Source organism: Cyprinus carpio, chromosome B16 (genome assembly GCF_018340385.1).
Source record: "Cyprinus carpio isolate SPL01 chromosome B16, ASM1834038v1, whole genome shotgun sequence".
In the NCBI taxonomy this organism is placed as follows: Eukaryota; Metazoa; Chordata; class Actinopteri; order Cypriniformes; family Cyprinidae; genus Cyprinus; species Cyprinus carpio.
This window is the reverse complement of record NC_056612.1, coordinates 10,335,777-10,354,553: the sequence shown is the minus strand read 5'-3', so window position 1 is coordinate 10,354,553 and position 18,777 is coordinate 10,335,777. Positions and strand designations below refer to the sequence as shown.

The following is an 18,777-nucleotide window of genomic DNA, read 5'->3' as shown; positions in this document are numbered from 1 at the left end:
AAACATTTGTGTGGAGGTTATATCAAATAAACAAGAGAGCCTGTTGATTCAGATTTTGTCATTAACATCCATTGATATCATCTCAAATGAAATTATAAAACATTTATAAAGTTTTGCCTCCTTAGCTAAAAATTAGTTTTTAATTTGTAAATCCTTTATATTTTTACAGTGTCAGACTTCAGGAGGATAGCAATAATGTGACATTACCTATTTTTAATTGGTACAAGATATGTACCTAAACAAGCAATAGAAATAAAATGCTCTTAATATAATTACAGTTTACAATGTCACTAGTATACTGTTATTAATACAGTGGCTGGATGACTTATGATTCAAATGACAGAAACCCACATGCTGTCAAAATAACAGGAAATGGAGCACCTTGTACTTGTTCCTTTGAAAAAATAAAAAAGAGAAAGGCTATATGTCATCATCGCCCAGCAAGCAGTATCAAGCCCAAATGTTTATCTCAGCCTCTCACTTTTCATTTTCATCACCCAAGTCTCCACATTCAAACAAATGTATTATAGTCAGTTATTTATATCACACATTCTAAAATGCAATTTAGAATGAGCTTATATAATTTAACTCATTTAAATGAGTTCATTGTGACATTTCTTGTTGGCTATGTTGTTATATAGCCATTTGTCATGTAAACTGAAACTCCTAAAGTGGCAATAAACATTCAGATGAATCAAATATAGTTTGCTGTTGATATTTCACACCATTTATGCTGAGGTGTAAGTGAAAGATGCAGTGGAACCTATTATAAACATAATAGCTCATTTGTCCTTTCATAATGACTTTAAAAAAACAAAAACAAGACATTGATATATTGTTTTTGACATTGAATCTGGAAAGAAGTGAGAGTAGAATTACCTACAAGTGGTTACAGCTGTAGGACAGCAGGATGCACCTTACCCGTCCTTCCCACTTTCACTTTGTCCTTTTTTTGTCTTAAGCACGGTGAATCACAGAGCAGAGGTCAACATATGAAGCAGACACACGCATACGAGCCGTGTGTCAGTGTTTGAGTGTTAGCTGAGTAGAAACACATTGTGGTGGATCTGTTGTCCCTGCTGGATGCCTGTTTGAACAGGTGGAACCGTGGGGGCCAAATGAACCCAGAGAAAATGATTACATAATGACCGACACATCATTACCTTACATATGTCAACACCGCCAAGCATACAAGGTCAATACAGCTTTGAATCTCTCCTTCTGTCCAGCCGATCAGTTCCATTCAGCACGGGTTGTTGTATTCGGTTTCAATTGAAATGTCCTGATCCACAGTCCAGGACTTAACGCTCAGTTAAGCGCAGTCGTGTTTAATATGATTAAGCTTTTTTAAGCTCTGAAATGATGTAATGGATGGTATTTGAATGCAACAAAGTGCAGCAGAGCCGGGGTATGAATTTGTAGGTCAGACGGAGAGGAAAGGAGGGATAGAGTCGAGAGAAGAGGTATAAAAAACTCTTTAGAGTAGAGAGGGGAGGAGAGAAAGCGAGAGGGCTCTCTAAGTCTCAGGAGCTGTGCCTCTTGAGTTAGTGATTATAAGCTCTTTCAGTATGTAGATAACAATCTGAACAGTATGGTGGGAGTGAGAGAGAGAGAGAGTAATTACAACCTCAATTAAACAAGAGAATCTGAGATTAGGGTCAAGAGCCCTATCACACTACATCACTGATACAACTCTGCCACTTCATCTCTCCCTTTGTCTTTTCTGTCTGTTTTTTAAATCGTTTCTCTGTTTCCCTCTCGCCCATGTTGTAGTTTTTAGTTTCGTAGTAATGAAACTTTTGATATGAGCTGCAGTATTAAGCCAACGGGGAGATCACCCCTCTCTGCTAATAAATATTCATGAGCACACAGTCAACCATCTCCCCCATCTACTGAAGGTCAGCGTTCCTGTTTTGTCCACGAGGGCCCTGACTTATCTGAGAATCTGTACATTGGAAAAGCACTTCAGGGCCCTTTGTATCCTGTGGGAGGTGTTTCAAGATTATATGAACAGCAATGCATTACCTGTTTAAATTTACAATCGGGTTTACTCAGTATATTCAGTAAAGCATGTTCTATATTTAGCATTTTTGGAAAATGGGTTAATGTGAGTTCATGAACTATGGACTAATTATTGAATAATTAAATCTATAATTACTTACAAGCTGCTGTAAGCACTTTTTTTTGGAATGGCACTTATTACCTAAGAGTGAAAAAGTGAAATGACATACAGCCAAGTATGGTGACCCATACTCAGAATTCGTGCTCTGCATTTAACCCATCCAAAGTGTACACACACAGCAGTGAACACACACACACCGTGAACACACACCCGGAGCAGTGGGCAGCCATTTAGCTGGGGGAGCAGTTGGTGGTTCGGTGCCTTGCTCAAGGGCACCTCAGTCATGGTATTGCCAGCCCAAGACTTGAACCCACAACCCTAGGGTTAGGAGTCAAACTCTCTAACCACTAGGCCACGACTTCCCCTAAGAGACAATATTACCTAAGAGGTCTTACTGAATTAGGTGTCATACAATAGAGTGGTGGAACTATGATGTCACTTTGTAGGCAAAAAACCCTGAAGCGAGTTAGCATTTTAGCACTTCCGGTTCCATCGTCCCAGAGTCAATAGTTTTTTTTGAATGGCAGTTTGGTTAAATCCCCTAAAATAAGGTCTGTCATTCACACAAGCTCAAGATACTTTCACGATTTATTCTATGACATAAAACACCAGTTACACCCCACTTATGATTTTTTTAAACTGTTACATTTCTTAAAAAAGACGGTTGCTAACAAGTTGCTAAATGGGACTACATGTGCTGGAGGAGACATTTAACGTCATCACGCTGAACAGTTTATAAATTTACAGTATTTTTCCAGTCGTAGTGTATAATTTAAAGTACAATTAATTGTAGAATAACCAATTAATAGTTTCCAGCATTTTATATTGTTGTTCGACAATGTTTTTTTGCTTTGCCCCAAAATTCTTTGGATGGAAGATGCTCGTTTTATCACTTTCCTACTGATACGGAGACTCTGTGTTCGCACCATAAGGTAAACTCATATTACGATTATTCCATGTAAACACCACATTTACTGGCTTAGTCTTGGTGAAAGTGAAACTTTAACGATGCATAGTGCTTAAAGCCATGTTAAATTTAAATGTTTACGGCCACATGAAGCTGTTACGAAGCTAGACTGAGGATTTCCTAGAAGCAAGGATAAAATAACATTTTGTGTACCCACCCTAACAAAACGATAGCTGAAATGTACTACTTTATTCACTTAAAAAAGGTTTCATCTTACCATATACAAAAACTCACTCCCTCTGGTGTTATTTAATAAATTAAATGCATTTTATTGAATGGTATGTGGAGACACGTTTTTAATTAAAATATTCATATTAATCAAGGATTTGACTTTTAATGCACCTAATTTCGAAATGTACAGAAATGCGTGTTTTCATATGTCTTTTAGTTATGATTATTTCATTTATTCACTATACTATTTATTACTAATGTCTCATTTCAGTTTTAGTTTAGCTCTAGTTTTGTATCTATTCCAGTTTATATGAAATGGTTCATGTAGCGCGGATTAAAATTAATATACAGACTAAATCCTTTTCACTGAACGTGTTAAAAATAAGTTTTAAAAAGTTGAGGTGCTGTACTTCGTTCATAGCCTAAGGTTAGCTTTTAAGTTCTGGCGCTTTTATTTAGGCATCAACATTCATAAAAGTTATATTATTTTGTGAAGATTACAAAAATGTGTAAGTTTCATGAACTATGATTGAACACAGAGCTTTTTTTTTTTTTTTTTTTGCAATAATCCAAAAGCCTATGAAAAAATCCTACTGTCTTTTTGTCGAGGGAACCAGTGCGATGCCAACAGCCGATCGGTCTACAAAGTGACGTCATAGTTCCACCACTCTATAGCACACCTGAAGTAAAAAAAAAAAAAAAACCTGCAAAGAAATTAATTTATAATAAACAAAATAAATAAATTAGTGCTGTTAAATGATTAATCATGATTAATTGCATCCAGAATAAAAGTTTTTTTTTTTTTTGTTTACATAATATATGTGTGTGTTCTGTGTATATTTATTATGTATATATAAATACACACACATGCATGTATATATTTAAGAAAAATATGTTACGTTTATATATTAAATATATTTATTTAGGATATAACTTATCTGAATATAAATATATAAACGTAAATACATGTAAATATTTTCAAAATATATGCTGTATGTGTGTGTCTTTATATATACATAATAAATATATACAGTACACTTAGCTACATATATATTATGTAAACAAAAACTTTCATTTTGGATGCGATTAATCGCGATTAATCATTTAACAGCACTAAAAAAAGATATATAATAAAAAAGAGACTGCAATCCAGCTAATTGGCGTTATAACAGTGTCAATCATTTTGCACATTCACTAAGTGCATAATACTGTATGTTAGTAGTTCACACTGACAGCAACTTGCTACATTGCAACCAGACATTATTCATTTTTGATGACAGCTGGCATTCCCCGCAGCCTCCAGCGGTTTTAATCGCTGTCGTCAGTTTCAAATTTATTTTTTAAAGGGCGGGGTTTATGAAGCAGTGGGCGTGTCTAAATCAGCGTCTTTGTTTTGGCAGAAGTTCCAAAACTGCGAATGGCTTACAGCGCTTTTCATTATTAATTCATGAATAAATTATATTGATTGTAGTGATGTCAAAGCTCTCAAGGCCTTCAACAAATCGTGCAGAGATGTCCTGTTGATGGAGTAGGACAACGGATTCGACAGCAATCCCAAGGCAGGCAGGTACATCATGCAAACTGGTGCAGTAATTTAACTGCAGCTCTTTCTTTCTCGTCTAAAGATGAATGGAGAAGTGGTGGGGGTTTACAGCTTTGATGATGTAATGATTGCATCATTTGTTTATTTATAGTCCTCAAGTGTGCAATGAAATATTTAATATTTAGAATAAATGACAGGCTTGTGCCTCTGTGTGTGTACCTACTTAATCATATTTTGGGGACACATTTGTATCCAGAAGTGAGCTTAATCCATCCGTCAGAACCTCACAACATCTCCTTTTGGCGACGTCCACATTTGTAACAATGGTGTAAAATCTATCTATCTATCTATCTATCTATCTATCTATCTATCTATCTATCTATCTATCTATCTAGATACTCCATCTTCATCGCTCTATCATTTATCTATCTATCATCTGTTTATTTATTTAGTTGTTTGTAACAATGCAGAACATTTCAGGATTTCTGGCTTTTTATTGCAGACCTATACATACATACACAAAAAGGAAAATGATAATGAATGAAAAGAGCGAAAAGGAAAAGTTACAGATGAAAAAGAAGTTATAGGGAGAGTTGCCTATGTTTTAATAAAAGCCAAATGCTGGTGAGGATGAAAAGAGTGATTTCCTGGTTTTCTGGATAGGATCTCATTACTATTACGGTCATGTTTAGGGTGGAGAGGCTTTTTGGCTCATTATGTAATGACATATTTTGACCCTTGTATGTCATGCCCTGTGTGTTTGTGTGTGTGCATCCACATAATGCCCATATAATGACCATACTAAATATTTTCTACCTATATCTGTGTCCATGACAACAGACAAGAGTAGGCTATATGTGTGTGTCAGCTTATGTTAATACGTGTGTGTAAGAGTATATAGTTATCTCAATGTGTGCTTCATGGGTTCTCTGCTTATATGGAAAAGTTTAATTCCACCTTTGTGAATCAATAATACATCTCTATTAAGATCTATCAGGCTTTATTAGGAAACATATGCTGTGTTGCAGTGCAGTTCTGGCTATATAATTAATGGGCTGGGTGGGCCAATTAAATTTGGGTCCTTTATGGTTGTGCTGATTGCGATGTTTAGGGCCTGAATTTCAATGAATGCCTCCCAAACATTCCCACCCTCTTGGGGGAGTATGTGCGTGCATGCGTAACTCTCTACATTTGCTTGCATGAGGGGATGCTTGTGCTTGTGCCTGTGTGTCGGCTGGAGGTGGCTTCAGCGATATAATTACTGCTCATAAATTACCCTTGAGATCTTTTTAACCCACCTATACTTTATTATGATAATAATGATTAGAGACAGACAAAAAGGCATTGGTATCCAGGTGAGTTTGCAGGGCTTGGGCCAGTCTTCTGTCTTTAATCCAGCATATCTGTTCTGCTGTGAAATCCATTTTGCAGTTTACAGTGATTTCTATGTGAAACTAAGCAATTTTACTGTAGTCAGGTATGTCCAATGTTAAATATGCATTATCTGTTGACATTTAACAGTTGTGGAACACAATGCAGATGAATGTTCTTTATCTCAATGCAGTTTATCTCTTTGAGATAACATGGGCGGTCAGATATTAATGACATTCATGAAGCTAGATATAGGCTGTGGATGGGTCGAAGATGAGCTGTCCCATTTTGGAGTCCACATCAAATTAAATTTAATAAAATTATTTCATATACATAGAAAGTGCATATACATGGTTATGTAGTTGTGCTGCAGTTAATTTATTGCTCTTAAATTAAGTTGCAAAAGCACATTTCATTTGGTGAAATGCCCCCAAAATACTTATTGTTATATTTATTTTGAAAAATATGTAGATGTTGTGAATAACTGTGATTAACTTTACTAGTATTTGATATACAGTAGGTTGATAGCCTGCAATATATGCTAAGATAGTTTTGTCATTCAGTATCATGGTAGCAATTTGATAAATGAGGTATTTATAATTAATATTTTAAGGCAGTGTTCATGTGTGTGTGTGTGTGTGTGTGTGTGTGTGTGTGTGTGTGTGTGTGTGTGTGTGTGTGTGTGTGTGTGTTACTGATTTATTTTAGATGCCTATTAACAGAAAGAGTTTCTAGGCACTGGCAAAAACTAAATGCAAAGCCAGTAGCTAGAGCGGCACTCTTAGAAAGGAGTTGTAACAAACCATCGTCATGCAGCGTAACAGATTAATTTTTTTTATGTTATTTAGCACAACCCATATAAATGTAATAAAGAGGTCCATACAAATCAAATCATTCACAATATTACTAGTGTTTAATTGAAATTATTATTGTGTAGGTCCTACAATTTAAGACATTTTATCATTTGTGGTGTTTGTTCTATTCTGGTAGAGAGAGCTGATCTTTTACACTGCCTGCACTAGTGCTACTGCCTTAGCTTTCATCTAATGAAATGAATACATCAGAAATGTTCTCCTGAGAGAGATAGAAACTGGGATGTGAAGGAGGGGCAGCAAGGGAAAGGAAGAGAGAATGCTGAAGATAGTGAGAAATTGAAAGAAAGAGAGAGCCAGAGCTGTAACAGAACAGCCTGGAGTCCTTTGAGTGCTACTAGAAGATGTCAGGAAACATGGATTCAATCTTTGCCTTCCACATCCCTTCGTCAGAAAGATAAAAAGAAGCAAATAAAATGCTAGGAATGAATGAATACAGTAAAAGCTACAGGAGGAAGCAGCAAGGATATTTGCAAATATGACAGCAAAAAATGCAGTTCCTAGAACGCTTAAAGCTTACAAGATGCCTACACTCAGACTTTTGTTTACAAAGTCACTTTTTATTGATGCTTTTTTGGGGCTTTTACCCCAAGAAATGAGTTATTAACAAGTATACTTGCTGTCAGTATACTTTTAACCTATAGGAATGCAGTGTTATTAAAAATGAATTGTTTAAATGTTTGGGGTCATTAAGTTTTATTTAGTTTTATGTTTTTTTGGGAAAGAAACTGATACTATAATTCAGGAAGAATGCATTATTAAAATATATTTATCAAAGAATCCTGAAAAAATATATCATGGTTTCCATAAAAATTTAGTGGCACTGCAGTTTTCAACATAGACTATAACAAGAAATGATTGTTTATGACATTTTGATGAATCATCGGACACTGAAGACTGGAGTAATGGCTGTTGAGAATTCAGCTTTGCCATCACAGAAATAAATTGTATTTTTTTTTGTTGTTAAATATTAAAATAGAAAATTGTTATATTTAAAATATCATTGTTTTTACTCTGTATACACACACACACACACACACACACACACACACACAGGTAAAATAAGACACTAACAACTAAAATTAGCCTAATTTATTTATTAATGCAACAAGTGAATTTACCACAATATTATGTTCATTATGAAAAAAAAGATATTAATTTTCAGATTTGTTAAAGTTATTAAATTATATTTAACAGTCTTATTAAATTATTTGTGTTTTTAAAGATGAACTTTGAAGCTGCTGTATGTAGGATTGACACAGAGTGGTTGAACTAGGTATTGCAGTCCAAATTCAAAATATTGGAGAGGGTTTTTTTCACCCGGCCCCTCCTGGTCAGACTTGACCCATACGCAGGTTGCCAGATTGATGACTCAAACAGGAATGAGCGCAACTAATGATGAATGAAATAAAATACGCTGTGTTTTCCGCCAACTGGCAACCCGGGGTGCTGAAATACAATTGGGTAAACTGGCAGTGGGCGGGTTTCACAAACCAAAACAAAGATCAACATTTAGACTCGGAATGCACATTTTCAAAGGAGAATAAATGACTGTAGCATTGTAACTTCACATGTTTCTTATATCTGGAAACATATTATGGTATTTTTATGCTTTAGTAGAGTCAAAATCTTACATACAGCATCTTTAAGTGAGTGTTGGATGATGCCAAAGATCTTAATGTAAAAATAGAGTAAATGAGTATTTAATATAAAAAAACCTACTGATACTGATAAATAAAAAGTGCTTGAAATATTGGCCGATAACCAGTGTAGAACCAGAGTATCATGCATCCCTTAAGTTTATTATATAAAAAAATATGTGAAGAAATGGAACTTTCAACATTCCTCGGTTTGTTTGAACGGCTTGACATAACAACGTTGGCTTATTAATCAATGATGTGAATTTATGGTTCTGCACTATCACCAGTGGCATCTTACAAAGACAGGTGTCAGATAACACACAATGCTTCATCCCTTGTAGCCTTCCATCTGATCATCCAGAGTATAATGTTCATGCTATGTGCTGCACGACTAAACAATCAATTGCATTCTGTCATTGTATTGATACAGGGTCAGAAGTTAGCCTCAATCACCCATAACCCACTAGAAAATTCAGCTAGTCACCCATAATTGCCATAATCCATATGATCAGGATTCACTGAAACAGTCTACTGATTATGTCAATAGAAGCTTTTCATCTCCATTCTTTGGTCCCCTTCATATTCGTAGGCAGTGGAATAGATCATTTGTTCAATCCATTTTGGTGAGGTCTGTGAGAAACGTGAATTAAGGCACTATGGTTTCACTTCATGAGAAGCCAGAGTTTTTTTTTACATAATATCTACAATTCTTCATCAAGATGCTTTTGTCAGATGCCAGCCTCTGCACGGAACACAAACATGCAAGTCCAGATGGAACGGAGAGCAGAGAGTGACAATGTGGAATGTCTTTTTAGTTTTGGTTAGAAGAGAATGTCCAAGTCCAGAATTTTGTTAAATGTAGGTACTGGCAGTGGACGATGTGGTGTTATTCTGGTGTAGAGTTTAATCTCATGGGATATTTGAGGGAGGAAGGGCTTGGCATATCTACAGTCTCTACCCCCATCTTTTTCAGTGACGATTCATCCGTAACAGAGATGGAGCGAGTTAAGCCGGGTCGCACTGGAGGAGCAGAGTCTGCGAAGCAGAAAAGAAAATCATTTTTTGTGCTTCTGATTTAGCGTAAGATTTTGCAACAGTGTTTTTATGAGTCAAGATGACTTCCATATTAATAATGAAGTTGCATCACAGTGCTGAGTAAACAGTAACAGTTGTGATGCAGTATAAAACGTTCACCAATTGAGGGCAGTGTGGATACTGAGAGATGCTCACATTGAAAATTACATTAACATTTAATCATGTGGCAGAGGATTTTATTTAAAGTGTGTATTCAAATGTATTCAGGGTAAATTTTACCAGTCGTTTACTTTCCTTGGGAGTTGAACCCATGACCTTGGCCTTTGCTAGGATCGTGCTCTATTTTTTGGGCCACAGGAAAGCTAAAATCTATCTAAACTCTAACTTGAATCTGGAAACATTATGAAAATCAATTAAAATATTTATTTGCTTGCACTCTCATCTCTAGGTCACTATTCAAACAAGCACATTTTTGATATTGATTCAAAATTTTCATCGAATTGGTCCCTCAAGACACACGCGTACTTATTTACTAAAAGAGAAAGAGAGTCTGATTTGTGATGTATGTAATCATTTCTCGAGTTTTAAACGTATTTGAATATAATGTCCATTTTTAAGTGTTTTATTTAGAAAATAAATAAAATTGGACATTTTTAAAAAAAGATTCTCCTGGAATCATTTTAGAATTTTTAAATTAAATTGAAAAATGTTATATAACTCTTATTATTACTATTGTTATTATTGTTAATGTAACTATATATGTATATTTTTGTATGTTGGTCGTTTTCAAGATAAAATTGTTCAATTATTCTAAACATTATAATCAAAATACTGAATTTTCCATGAATAAAGCCATTGCTGCTGATTTGGTGTTAAATCATAAATGTGACCCTGGACTCGAGCACAAAACCAGTCATAAGTAGCTCGGGTATATTTGTAGCAATAGCCAAAAATACACTGTATAGGTCAAAATTACAGATTTTTCTATTATGCTAAAAATAATTAGGCTGTTGAGTAAAGATCATGTTCCATGAAGCTATTTTGTAAATTTCCTACTGTAAATATATCAAAACTTAATTTTGATTAGTAATATTCATTGCTTTGGACAACTTTAAAGCCGATTTTCTCAATATTTTGATTTTTTTCACCCTCAGATTTTCAAATAGTTGTATCTCAGCAAATATTGCCCTATCCTAACAAACCATACATCAATGGAAAGCTTATATAGCTTTCACATGAGGTAAAAATCTAAATTTCATAAAATTCACCTTAAGACTGGTTTTGTGGTCCATGGTCACAAATAAGTAAGTAAATTCCAAATTATTTTTAATTTCAGCATACCTGTGCAGGTAATGTCACTTTTGAGTTTGCTGTTGGTTTCCTCCTGTTGTTTTCTTTCATACTCTCTCACCTGCTCGAGTGTCATTCCTGCATGCACAAATATTTGTTATGCATCTAGTGTGTATTTGCGAAGAATTAAGATAGATGACGTACAGCAATCGAATGCCAAGCGAGGGATCAGGATTCTTGTGTGTACTTAACAGAGCATGTGGTTAATTATGGTAATGAAGCATTGCAATACATCTCATTTACCATGCCACTCGTCAATCCATGCCACCGCCTGTCTGTGTCCCACCAACAGAATGTCACGAATGTTCTATGATGAATCACAACATGCCGTAATATGACACATGATGGGATTACATGACTAAACAGCATGATGCAATGCATGGGATGTTATGGTCAGTACCCTGTGAATGAAGTCCTCTGTTCGCCCCTGGAAGCCGTAGACCTCAAAGCTACAGGTGACTCTCTTGTAAGAGCACATGATGGGTTTAGTGGTGTTCCTCCAACCATCCACAAGGGGTCCCCGGCCTGTTTTCTGTGACACCCAGTTGCTCAGATCCTGTTTGTTTTAAGTAGATACACATTACCTGCTGAGTGAGCAGATCATTGCTTGCTTGCTCTTGTGTGTGTGTGTGTGTGTGTGTGTGTGTGTGTGTGTGTGTGTGAGAGAGAGAGAGAGAGAGAGAGAGAGAGTGTGTGTGTGCATGCTGTGCATGAATTACTGTGCAGGGGTGACATTAAATTTCACCGTTGATCATGTGGTGTCCTATTCCTAAAGCGTTGGAGGCACAAATCTCATGCTTTTGGTTGTGAGACCTAGATGTTTGATTAACTATTATATAACATGAACCTAAATTAACCTAGCATGAAAAGTAGATAGTATTAAATTTTGGTATCAGCACTGTTTTAAAAGAGTGTCTGTTTTTATCAATTAAAATCTTTTAATACATGATCTGTGGAGTTGATATTCAGTGAATTGTCATACAAGCTGTTATGAATAATTAACTCATTTTAATGAGCAGAAATTTAATATTTAGCTGCACTCCTATTGGTGCATGCATGATTCCTGTTACAAAAATTATTATTATTATTATTTTAAATAGGGACATAAGAAATAACACAATCTGTACCCTTTTAAAGTATGACCAGTGAACAATCTTATTCCTTTTTTAATATTTATGCAAACTGAAATGTTGACTAGCTGTCATAAACTAGCTAGTTTCTAAGTTTTCCTATTTAACTTTGGTTTTTATTTAATGGAAATTATGTATTAATAAAATAAACATTTCTTAAGATTATCAGGCCTATTTATAGACATTTTAATTATTTCATTTATTAATTGTAATAAGTTTATAAATGTCATTTTGTCTCCATTAAATGGAAATTTTTGATGATAAAATGGAAATTAAATCCATCTATCATTTTTATGTGAAAGCCATTATTAACAATGATTAGGTCTATTCTGTGGATTGTTTTTATTAATTCATCACATTAATTATCAATTAGTCAGAACTAATCAGAACGTAATCTGTTTCTTAACAACTTGTTATAATATAATATAATATAATATAATATAATATAATATAATATATAATATAATATAATATAATATAATATAATATAATATAATATTGATTCAGCCATGCCTACTTTAAGATTAGTTTAGGTCCCTTTTGTCTGTAGAAGTGATATAATAGTTTGTTTGACTGCCTTTTGTCAACAAGTCTGAGTTTGTCTTCAGTGTATCTCAGCTGTTTTTTTTCTTATTGAAAACTGTAATCCTTTTGGATTTGTCCTATTCCTAACTCAGCATATGACAGCTATGGATTTGAGGTTGCGCGTGACTGAATCTGTGAGTGTAACATGGAAACATGCTTTCCTCTGATGTATTATTTGTCCACTGAAAAGGCAGCAGATTCCAATGAACTGCATCTCTAAGTAGAGTGCACTGAGGAATGTGGTTTTTATGTAATGCTTGTCTTGCGGTTTTTGCTTCTGTGCTTGTGTGCACACAGTACTTATGTCTCTGTTGTGTCCTTTAAATGCTAACTCTGAAGACATTTGCACTGCTGTGAGGACACAGAGACCTAAAGAACACAGATGCTTATTTGTGAGTCAAAGTTGTTCACCATTCCCAACCCAACACCAATTCAAATCTTGATTTATGAACGTGGTACAAATTTACAATTTAAATTTAAGGAAGTATACTGTAAAAACTAAAGGTGCCTCAGATATCCTTTTGAGTGCTCTAGGAATTAAAAAAATTATTTTAAGTTCCTCAAAGCTCTTTTTTTCTCATAATAGGGTTCCTGGAGGAACCATTATAGTCTTTGCAGTTCGTGCAGGAACTCATGGGATCCTTGAAGCACTTTGTTTTCAGTTCTGAGGTTCTGGAGTCACCCTTTCATTACACTGAGACCTCAAAGTGCTCTGGAGGTTCCTGGATTAACTCATTTTTTTTAAAAAAGGGTTACTGTAAGATGTGTTAACATTAAAGGGGTTCCTGGAAGATCTTACTTGTAAAAGCCAGCTTTGAGAAGAACCCAGAGATTCATGTGACAAAAATGAAATATGACTGATTATTATTATTATTATTAATATTTACTTTATCAGAATGTGATGGAATGTAATGACTTTTGTGGCACTTGCCATGTGAAAACAAAAAATTGTATGATTAGAAAAGACTAAATGGTTTTTAAAAATTGTCACACTTGTTCTGTTTCACAGTCAGAATTGGCCGTCATAACATAAATAAATAACTAAAGGAAAAAATCTAAATCTAAAAAAATCTACAAATCAGCCACAGTATATACAACTAAAATTATTATTATTTTTAAACACTGTTCTCAGCAATAGGGGATATATACATATACATACAGGCATCCAGTGCCTACACCATGTTATTACAAATTATTTTATTTATTTATTTCCTCCATATTGCATTTTTTCCATTTGTTGAATTTTAAATAAGTTTGTTGTATAACTTAAATACTGCATAACTAAAAATAGTTTTATTGAAATAGGCAAAATCTTAAATCATTTGAAGGTGGATAGTTAACCCTGAAACTTTAAAGCAAACATTAAAAATATTATTGAACTAAATATGACTCAACACATTCATTAAATTAAAAATACGCTAATTATAACAATCAGTTATACATTTTGGTTTAATCCAAAATTATATATGAATCCAGGCCTGTATACACTTTTTGTGTGATGTGTGTTAAACAGTTAAAAATTTATCATGAATTTATTTTTAATCAGCAATTAATAAAGAAGTTAGTTCTGCATATGTTTAATGAATATGGCTATGTAGTGAACACCTCAAATGTGAGGCAGTGGACAGTTGCTGAAGTCTGATGCTGGCTGACAAAAAAAAAAAAGGCCTACTCTCTCTGGACCTACCCCATCTTTTAAAGGTGTGTAAATAAGTGAACAATGGCATAGACACATCAGAAACCCTTCTAAAACATTCAATTTTTTATAGTTTATTAACAGTTCTTTTTATTATTATTTTTTTTTATTATTATCTTCGGAGAAATCCTAGCCTTGCCCTACCTGTTACATGATGATCCTGCTGTACTGGACTGTATATGATAAATGAGGTAAGTCTGAGTTTGTGCATGTGTGTACACATACTATATAGTACAGACACTCACACACACACACATATTACATACACTGTGTGTGTTATTGTAATAGACATTGTGCATTTAATAAGTCCACAACCATTTATCAGTGCACTGATATGACAAAAAATTGCCTGTGGTGTTCCTCATTTTTAAGATACTTTGAAAAAAGCCTGTGCTAAATTAATAAATGCAAATATTTTGTTATTTAATTTTATGTTAATCCCTCTTTTTTTCAATGAACAGCCTACACAGAATCTAAGAACAGCTGTTAACAGAAGACCCATTTGGTGAGACTTTCCTGATGGTGAGGAGCTACTTGCTGACAAACCTGCTGACATGAGTTCACCTTACAATGAGTGCCTATGTTACTGTATATTCAACATATACAGAAAAGCAATTAAAAGTACACTAAAGTGCACTATTTTTCTGCTGTATCTGTTGGGTATTCAGGAGGAGATCATGGACCATTTCCACAAGACTGATGATGCGTTTCAGTGGTCATCAGCGCAATTTATTTATATTTTGCTTTTTTTTTTTTTTTTTTTTAATTGTGTACATTTATAACACTGTACTTTGTATTATATTACATTTGTATCGAATTACAAAAACTAGTTAACGGTAATGCAAGGGTGTTTCTAATGCAGCGTTTTTGGGAGGGATGCTAAATTTGACATTGTTCTCTTTTCTGATTGCTGTCATCAGTCTCTGTCAATTTTTTTTCCTTTGATTATCGTAGAGTTTATCTTGAGTATTATCAGGAAAAATAAACTAGTGTGGGGGTGTAAATATTAAAGAACTGAAATTAGGAAATGGTGCCTCGAAGCATCCGAGGTAGTTCCTGGCCATTCTTAATAAAAGGGTTCCTCCAGGAACCGTAAAAATGCCTCAGAGAACCAACCCTTTCAGAACGGTGCCTAGAGGCTCTACAGAGGGTTCCGCCGGTGCGGCAAAGTAAAGAACGCCAATAGCTACCTACAGGAACCTTTCGTTTTTACATTGAGCAATTATATTTGCTGTAAGTGTTCATATGAATTAGCTAGAAATGTTATCATATTCCAAACATATGGGCTATTTCCAGAGACATTAAATTATATTAACAAACAGTGTTTGAAATGCTACTTAGGCTACTGACTGAAAAACTGTAATAGGGATTTTTAAACAAAACGTGAAAAGATTTTGTTTAAAAATCCTTGTACTTGAATTTTTGATTCTACCCTTTATTTCTACTTTTCTGTTGATTTTAAAACAGTGACAATATAAAGCCAGTTAATAATTTTATATAAAACAATGTGATGTGTTTAATATTTTTCTCAAAAAGTATAATTTAACTTTTATACATAAAAATTCATAATTGCTTTATATTTTAGGAAAAGTATCTCTCTCAGGGGGATCATTATATTTAGGGGCTCCTTTGTATCAAAAGTTTGAAACCCCCTGCCGTATGTCAAATAAAGCATGTTTTGATTTTCTTTTTAATGTGACAGCACTCAGTTTAGTCTAATGAGCTGAGAAAAAATTTAGCCTACGTACAGGGAGATAAATAGGCATAATTTGGCAAAATTAATTATTTATTTAGGTTTTGAAAAACTTGTGTTGGACTAATGAAATTCCTCTTATGTAAATTGCAGTTCCATACATTTCTCTTCCTGCCATTCTGATTCAAATCCCAATTTAGCATCCTGTGGCATGTGGCCAATTCAATTCACATTTCAACACATGAATTGAAAATGAGCCCACTCTTAAATTCTGAATTTCACCCAGCCCTGATTTTGTTTTGATATGTACTTATGCATATATGAATGTGTATGTACCTCTGACTTCTTATAATGCTTGTCAGGGATTGGATCGCTCAAAATATCCAAAAAGCAGACACTGTCCTTTGGAGTGGGGTCACCACCAAACACCTGCACAGGAAACATCAGACAGCATGGTCAGACAAATCCAACAATATATCAAAGAACACGCTGCTTTCTTATTCCAGCAAGTCCCTAATGCCCAAGTGAAAAATGACACCGCAGCTTCAAGTTCTGTAAACACAGAGGCCTACAAATGCACCAGCTTCTGCATCTGATTGAAGACAGTGGGAATGTGTTGCAGTGCTCAGAGCGCTCTTCATATAAAATACCACACAATGCAACCGGTTAAACATTCTGTAGCCCATTACAGAGCCTTGACACACTACATAACACAAGACTCTAGGGCGTAGGCAGAGACTCTGAATGAATGCAAAAAACATGGATACAAAGAGTGCAAAATCAAACCTACTATAGGCAGAAGTACTGAATTATGCAAACTACTGCAGGCCAGTGGAAAAAGAAAGCAGATAACAAGTCTTTACTTAAAGGTAGGCTGCTCTGACTGTGCAGCATTGCAGGTGCTTTTTGCACCTGCTGGAATCTGAGAACGAATGAAAAATAAGCAATTAAGAAAATAAGCGGTGTTCTCTTTTTTTGTCTCTCTGTTTCAGACACTCTTTAGTCTTTTTATGTTCTTTATGGTTAAAAGCAATGCAATTATTTTACAAATTCCTGCTCTTTTTTTATCCTCCGTTCTTTCCTCTCTCTGTCTTTTTATCTGTCTCCTTGTTGAAAAGCTGTTGTAATGTTTACTGTTCCTCTCGTCTGATGTGTTGACAGTATTATTTTCATTTGTTTGATTGTGCTGGATTTGTGAAACTTGCTATGTGAATGTGCCTGTATGCAAAACAGGTATCTTGTTTTTCATATTAGTGTTTATGGAATAAAAGGTACAAAAGCTGGAACTCTTTCAGAAAATACATGCTTGTACTGTATCTGATTTATCTCTAGAGAGTGCATATTAGTACCTTAAAGGTACACGTGTTAGTACCTTTTGAAAGGGAACCGCCCCAGTGGTTTCTTTTTTACTTAGAACGTAGTTTAAATTTAGGTGTAAATGTGTGTGTATGTGAATGAGGGAGTGTGTCTGCTGTTATATGTGGAGAGAAAGCTGGGCCAGGAAACTGTATCAATAACAAAGTATCAATAAACAAAACTCTCCCGCCATCTCCCTCTCACTTTGTTTCCACAGGCAGACTCGCTCATAAATCTTTGAGTCGCTTTGTGGCAGGTTGGATCTTGTTTAAGTCGTATTTTTCATTTCTTAATAACAGAGAGCACTCCGGGGCAAAACTGCCTCTCTCACTTTCATTCGCTGTATGCAAACAAACACACTGCAAACCAGTAATAACTCAACTCATCACAGTAAGTACTAAAAACTCTGAAAGACAGCATGGCTAAATAAATTGTCTGTTTGTTCACTTTAAAGCAGGAGACTCTCATTACCTGCAGGCCAGTTGAAAAAATGTTTTTAAAATCTAAAACTTGCGCAGTTATTAGTGCACTTTTATGGTTATTCGTGTATGGAAAGACCTTGGAGCGACTCATGAGATTGTATTTCCTGAGCACTGCAATTTTCCCCATTAAGAAACCAAAAACATTTGATGTCATGGTGAGAAGTTATTTAAAACAGATGCACAGTTTTAAAAGTCTGGCCAATACCGATAAGAGGAAGATTATTTTAATGTTATTGTCTTATCATGGCCGTTATTAAAATTCTGAATTTTTTTTTGTCAAAAAAAAAACAAAAAAAAACTAAAAACTAAAATAATTTAATAACTAAATAATTCAATAAGCGTCTGTTTTTGAAAGAAGTTTATTATGCTCACCAAGGATGCATTTAATTGATCACAGTATTATTGCAATTAGTACACTTAAAAATGACTTATTAAAAATTTTATTATATTTTATAATATAATTTATTCCTGTGATGGCAATGCTGAATCTTCAGCGTCACGTGATCCTTTAGAAATCATTCTAATATGCTGATTTGGGACTCAAACATTTCTTATTATTATCAGTGGTGAAAGAATTACCATTATGTACAGTAAAATTAACAGTTGTGCTGCTTAATCATTTTGTGGAAAATGTTTTTTTCAGGGTTCTTTGAAGAATAGAGAATTCAAAAGAAGAGAATTTATGTAATTTATTTATTTGTTTTAATTTTTTATTTTGTAAAAAGTCTTTACTGTCACTTTTCAGCAATTTAATGCATCCTTGC

At 34.5% G+C, this 18,777-nt stretch overlaps 1 protein-coding gene across 1 annotated transcript in view; it reads right to left on the bottom strand.

Moving 5' to 3' along the window:
• Positions 1-8,128: 8,128 nt before the first annotated feature.
• Positions 8,129-18,777, bottom strand: part of LOC109076773 (cytoplasmic phosphatidylinositol transfer protein 1-like) — a 16,121-nt gene continuing 5,472 nt past the window's right edge. Inside the window, exons 6-10 of the mRNA XM_042740650.1 lie at positions 16,512-16,604; positions 11,472-11,627; positions 11,315-11,378; positions 11,063-11,149; positions 8,129-9,721 (exon numbers count right to left, since the gene is read on the bottom strand). Coding sequence (XP_042596584.1) covers positions 9,573-9,721; positions 11,063-11,149; positions 11,315-11,378; positions 11,472-11,627; positions 16,512-16,604 — 549 coding nt within the window. The 3' untranslated portion in view covers positions 8,129-9,572. The remainder of the gene's footprint in view (positions 9,722-11,062; positions 11,150-11,314; positions 11,379-11,471; positions 11,628-16,511; positions 16,605-18,777) is intronic.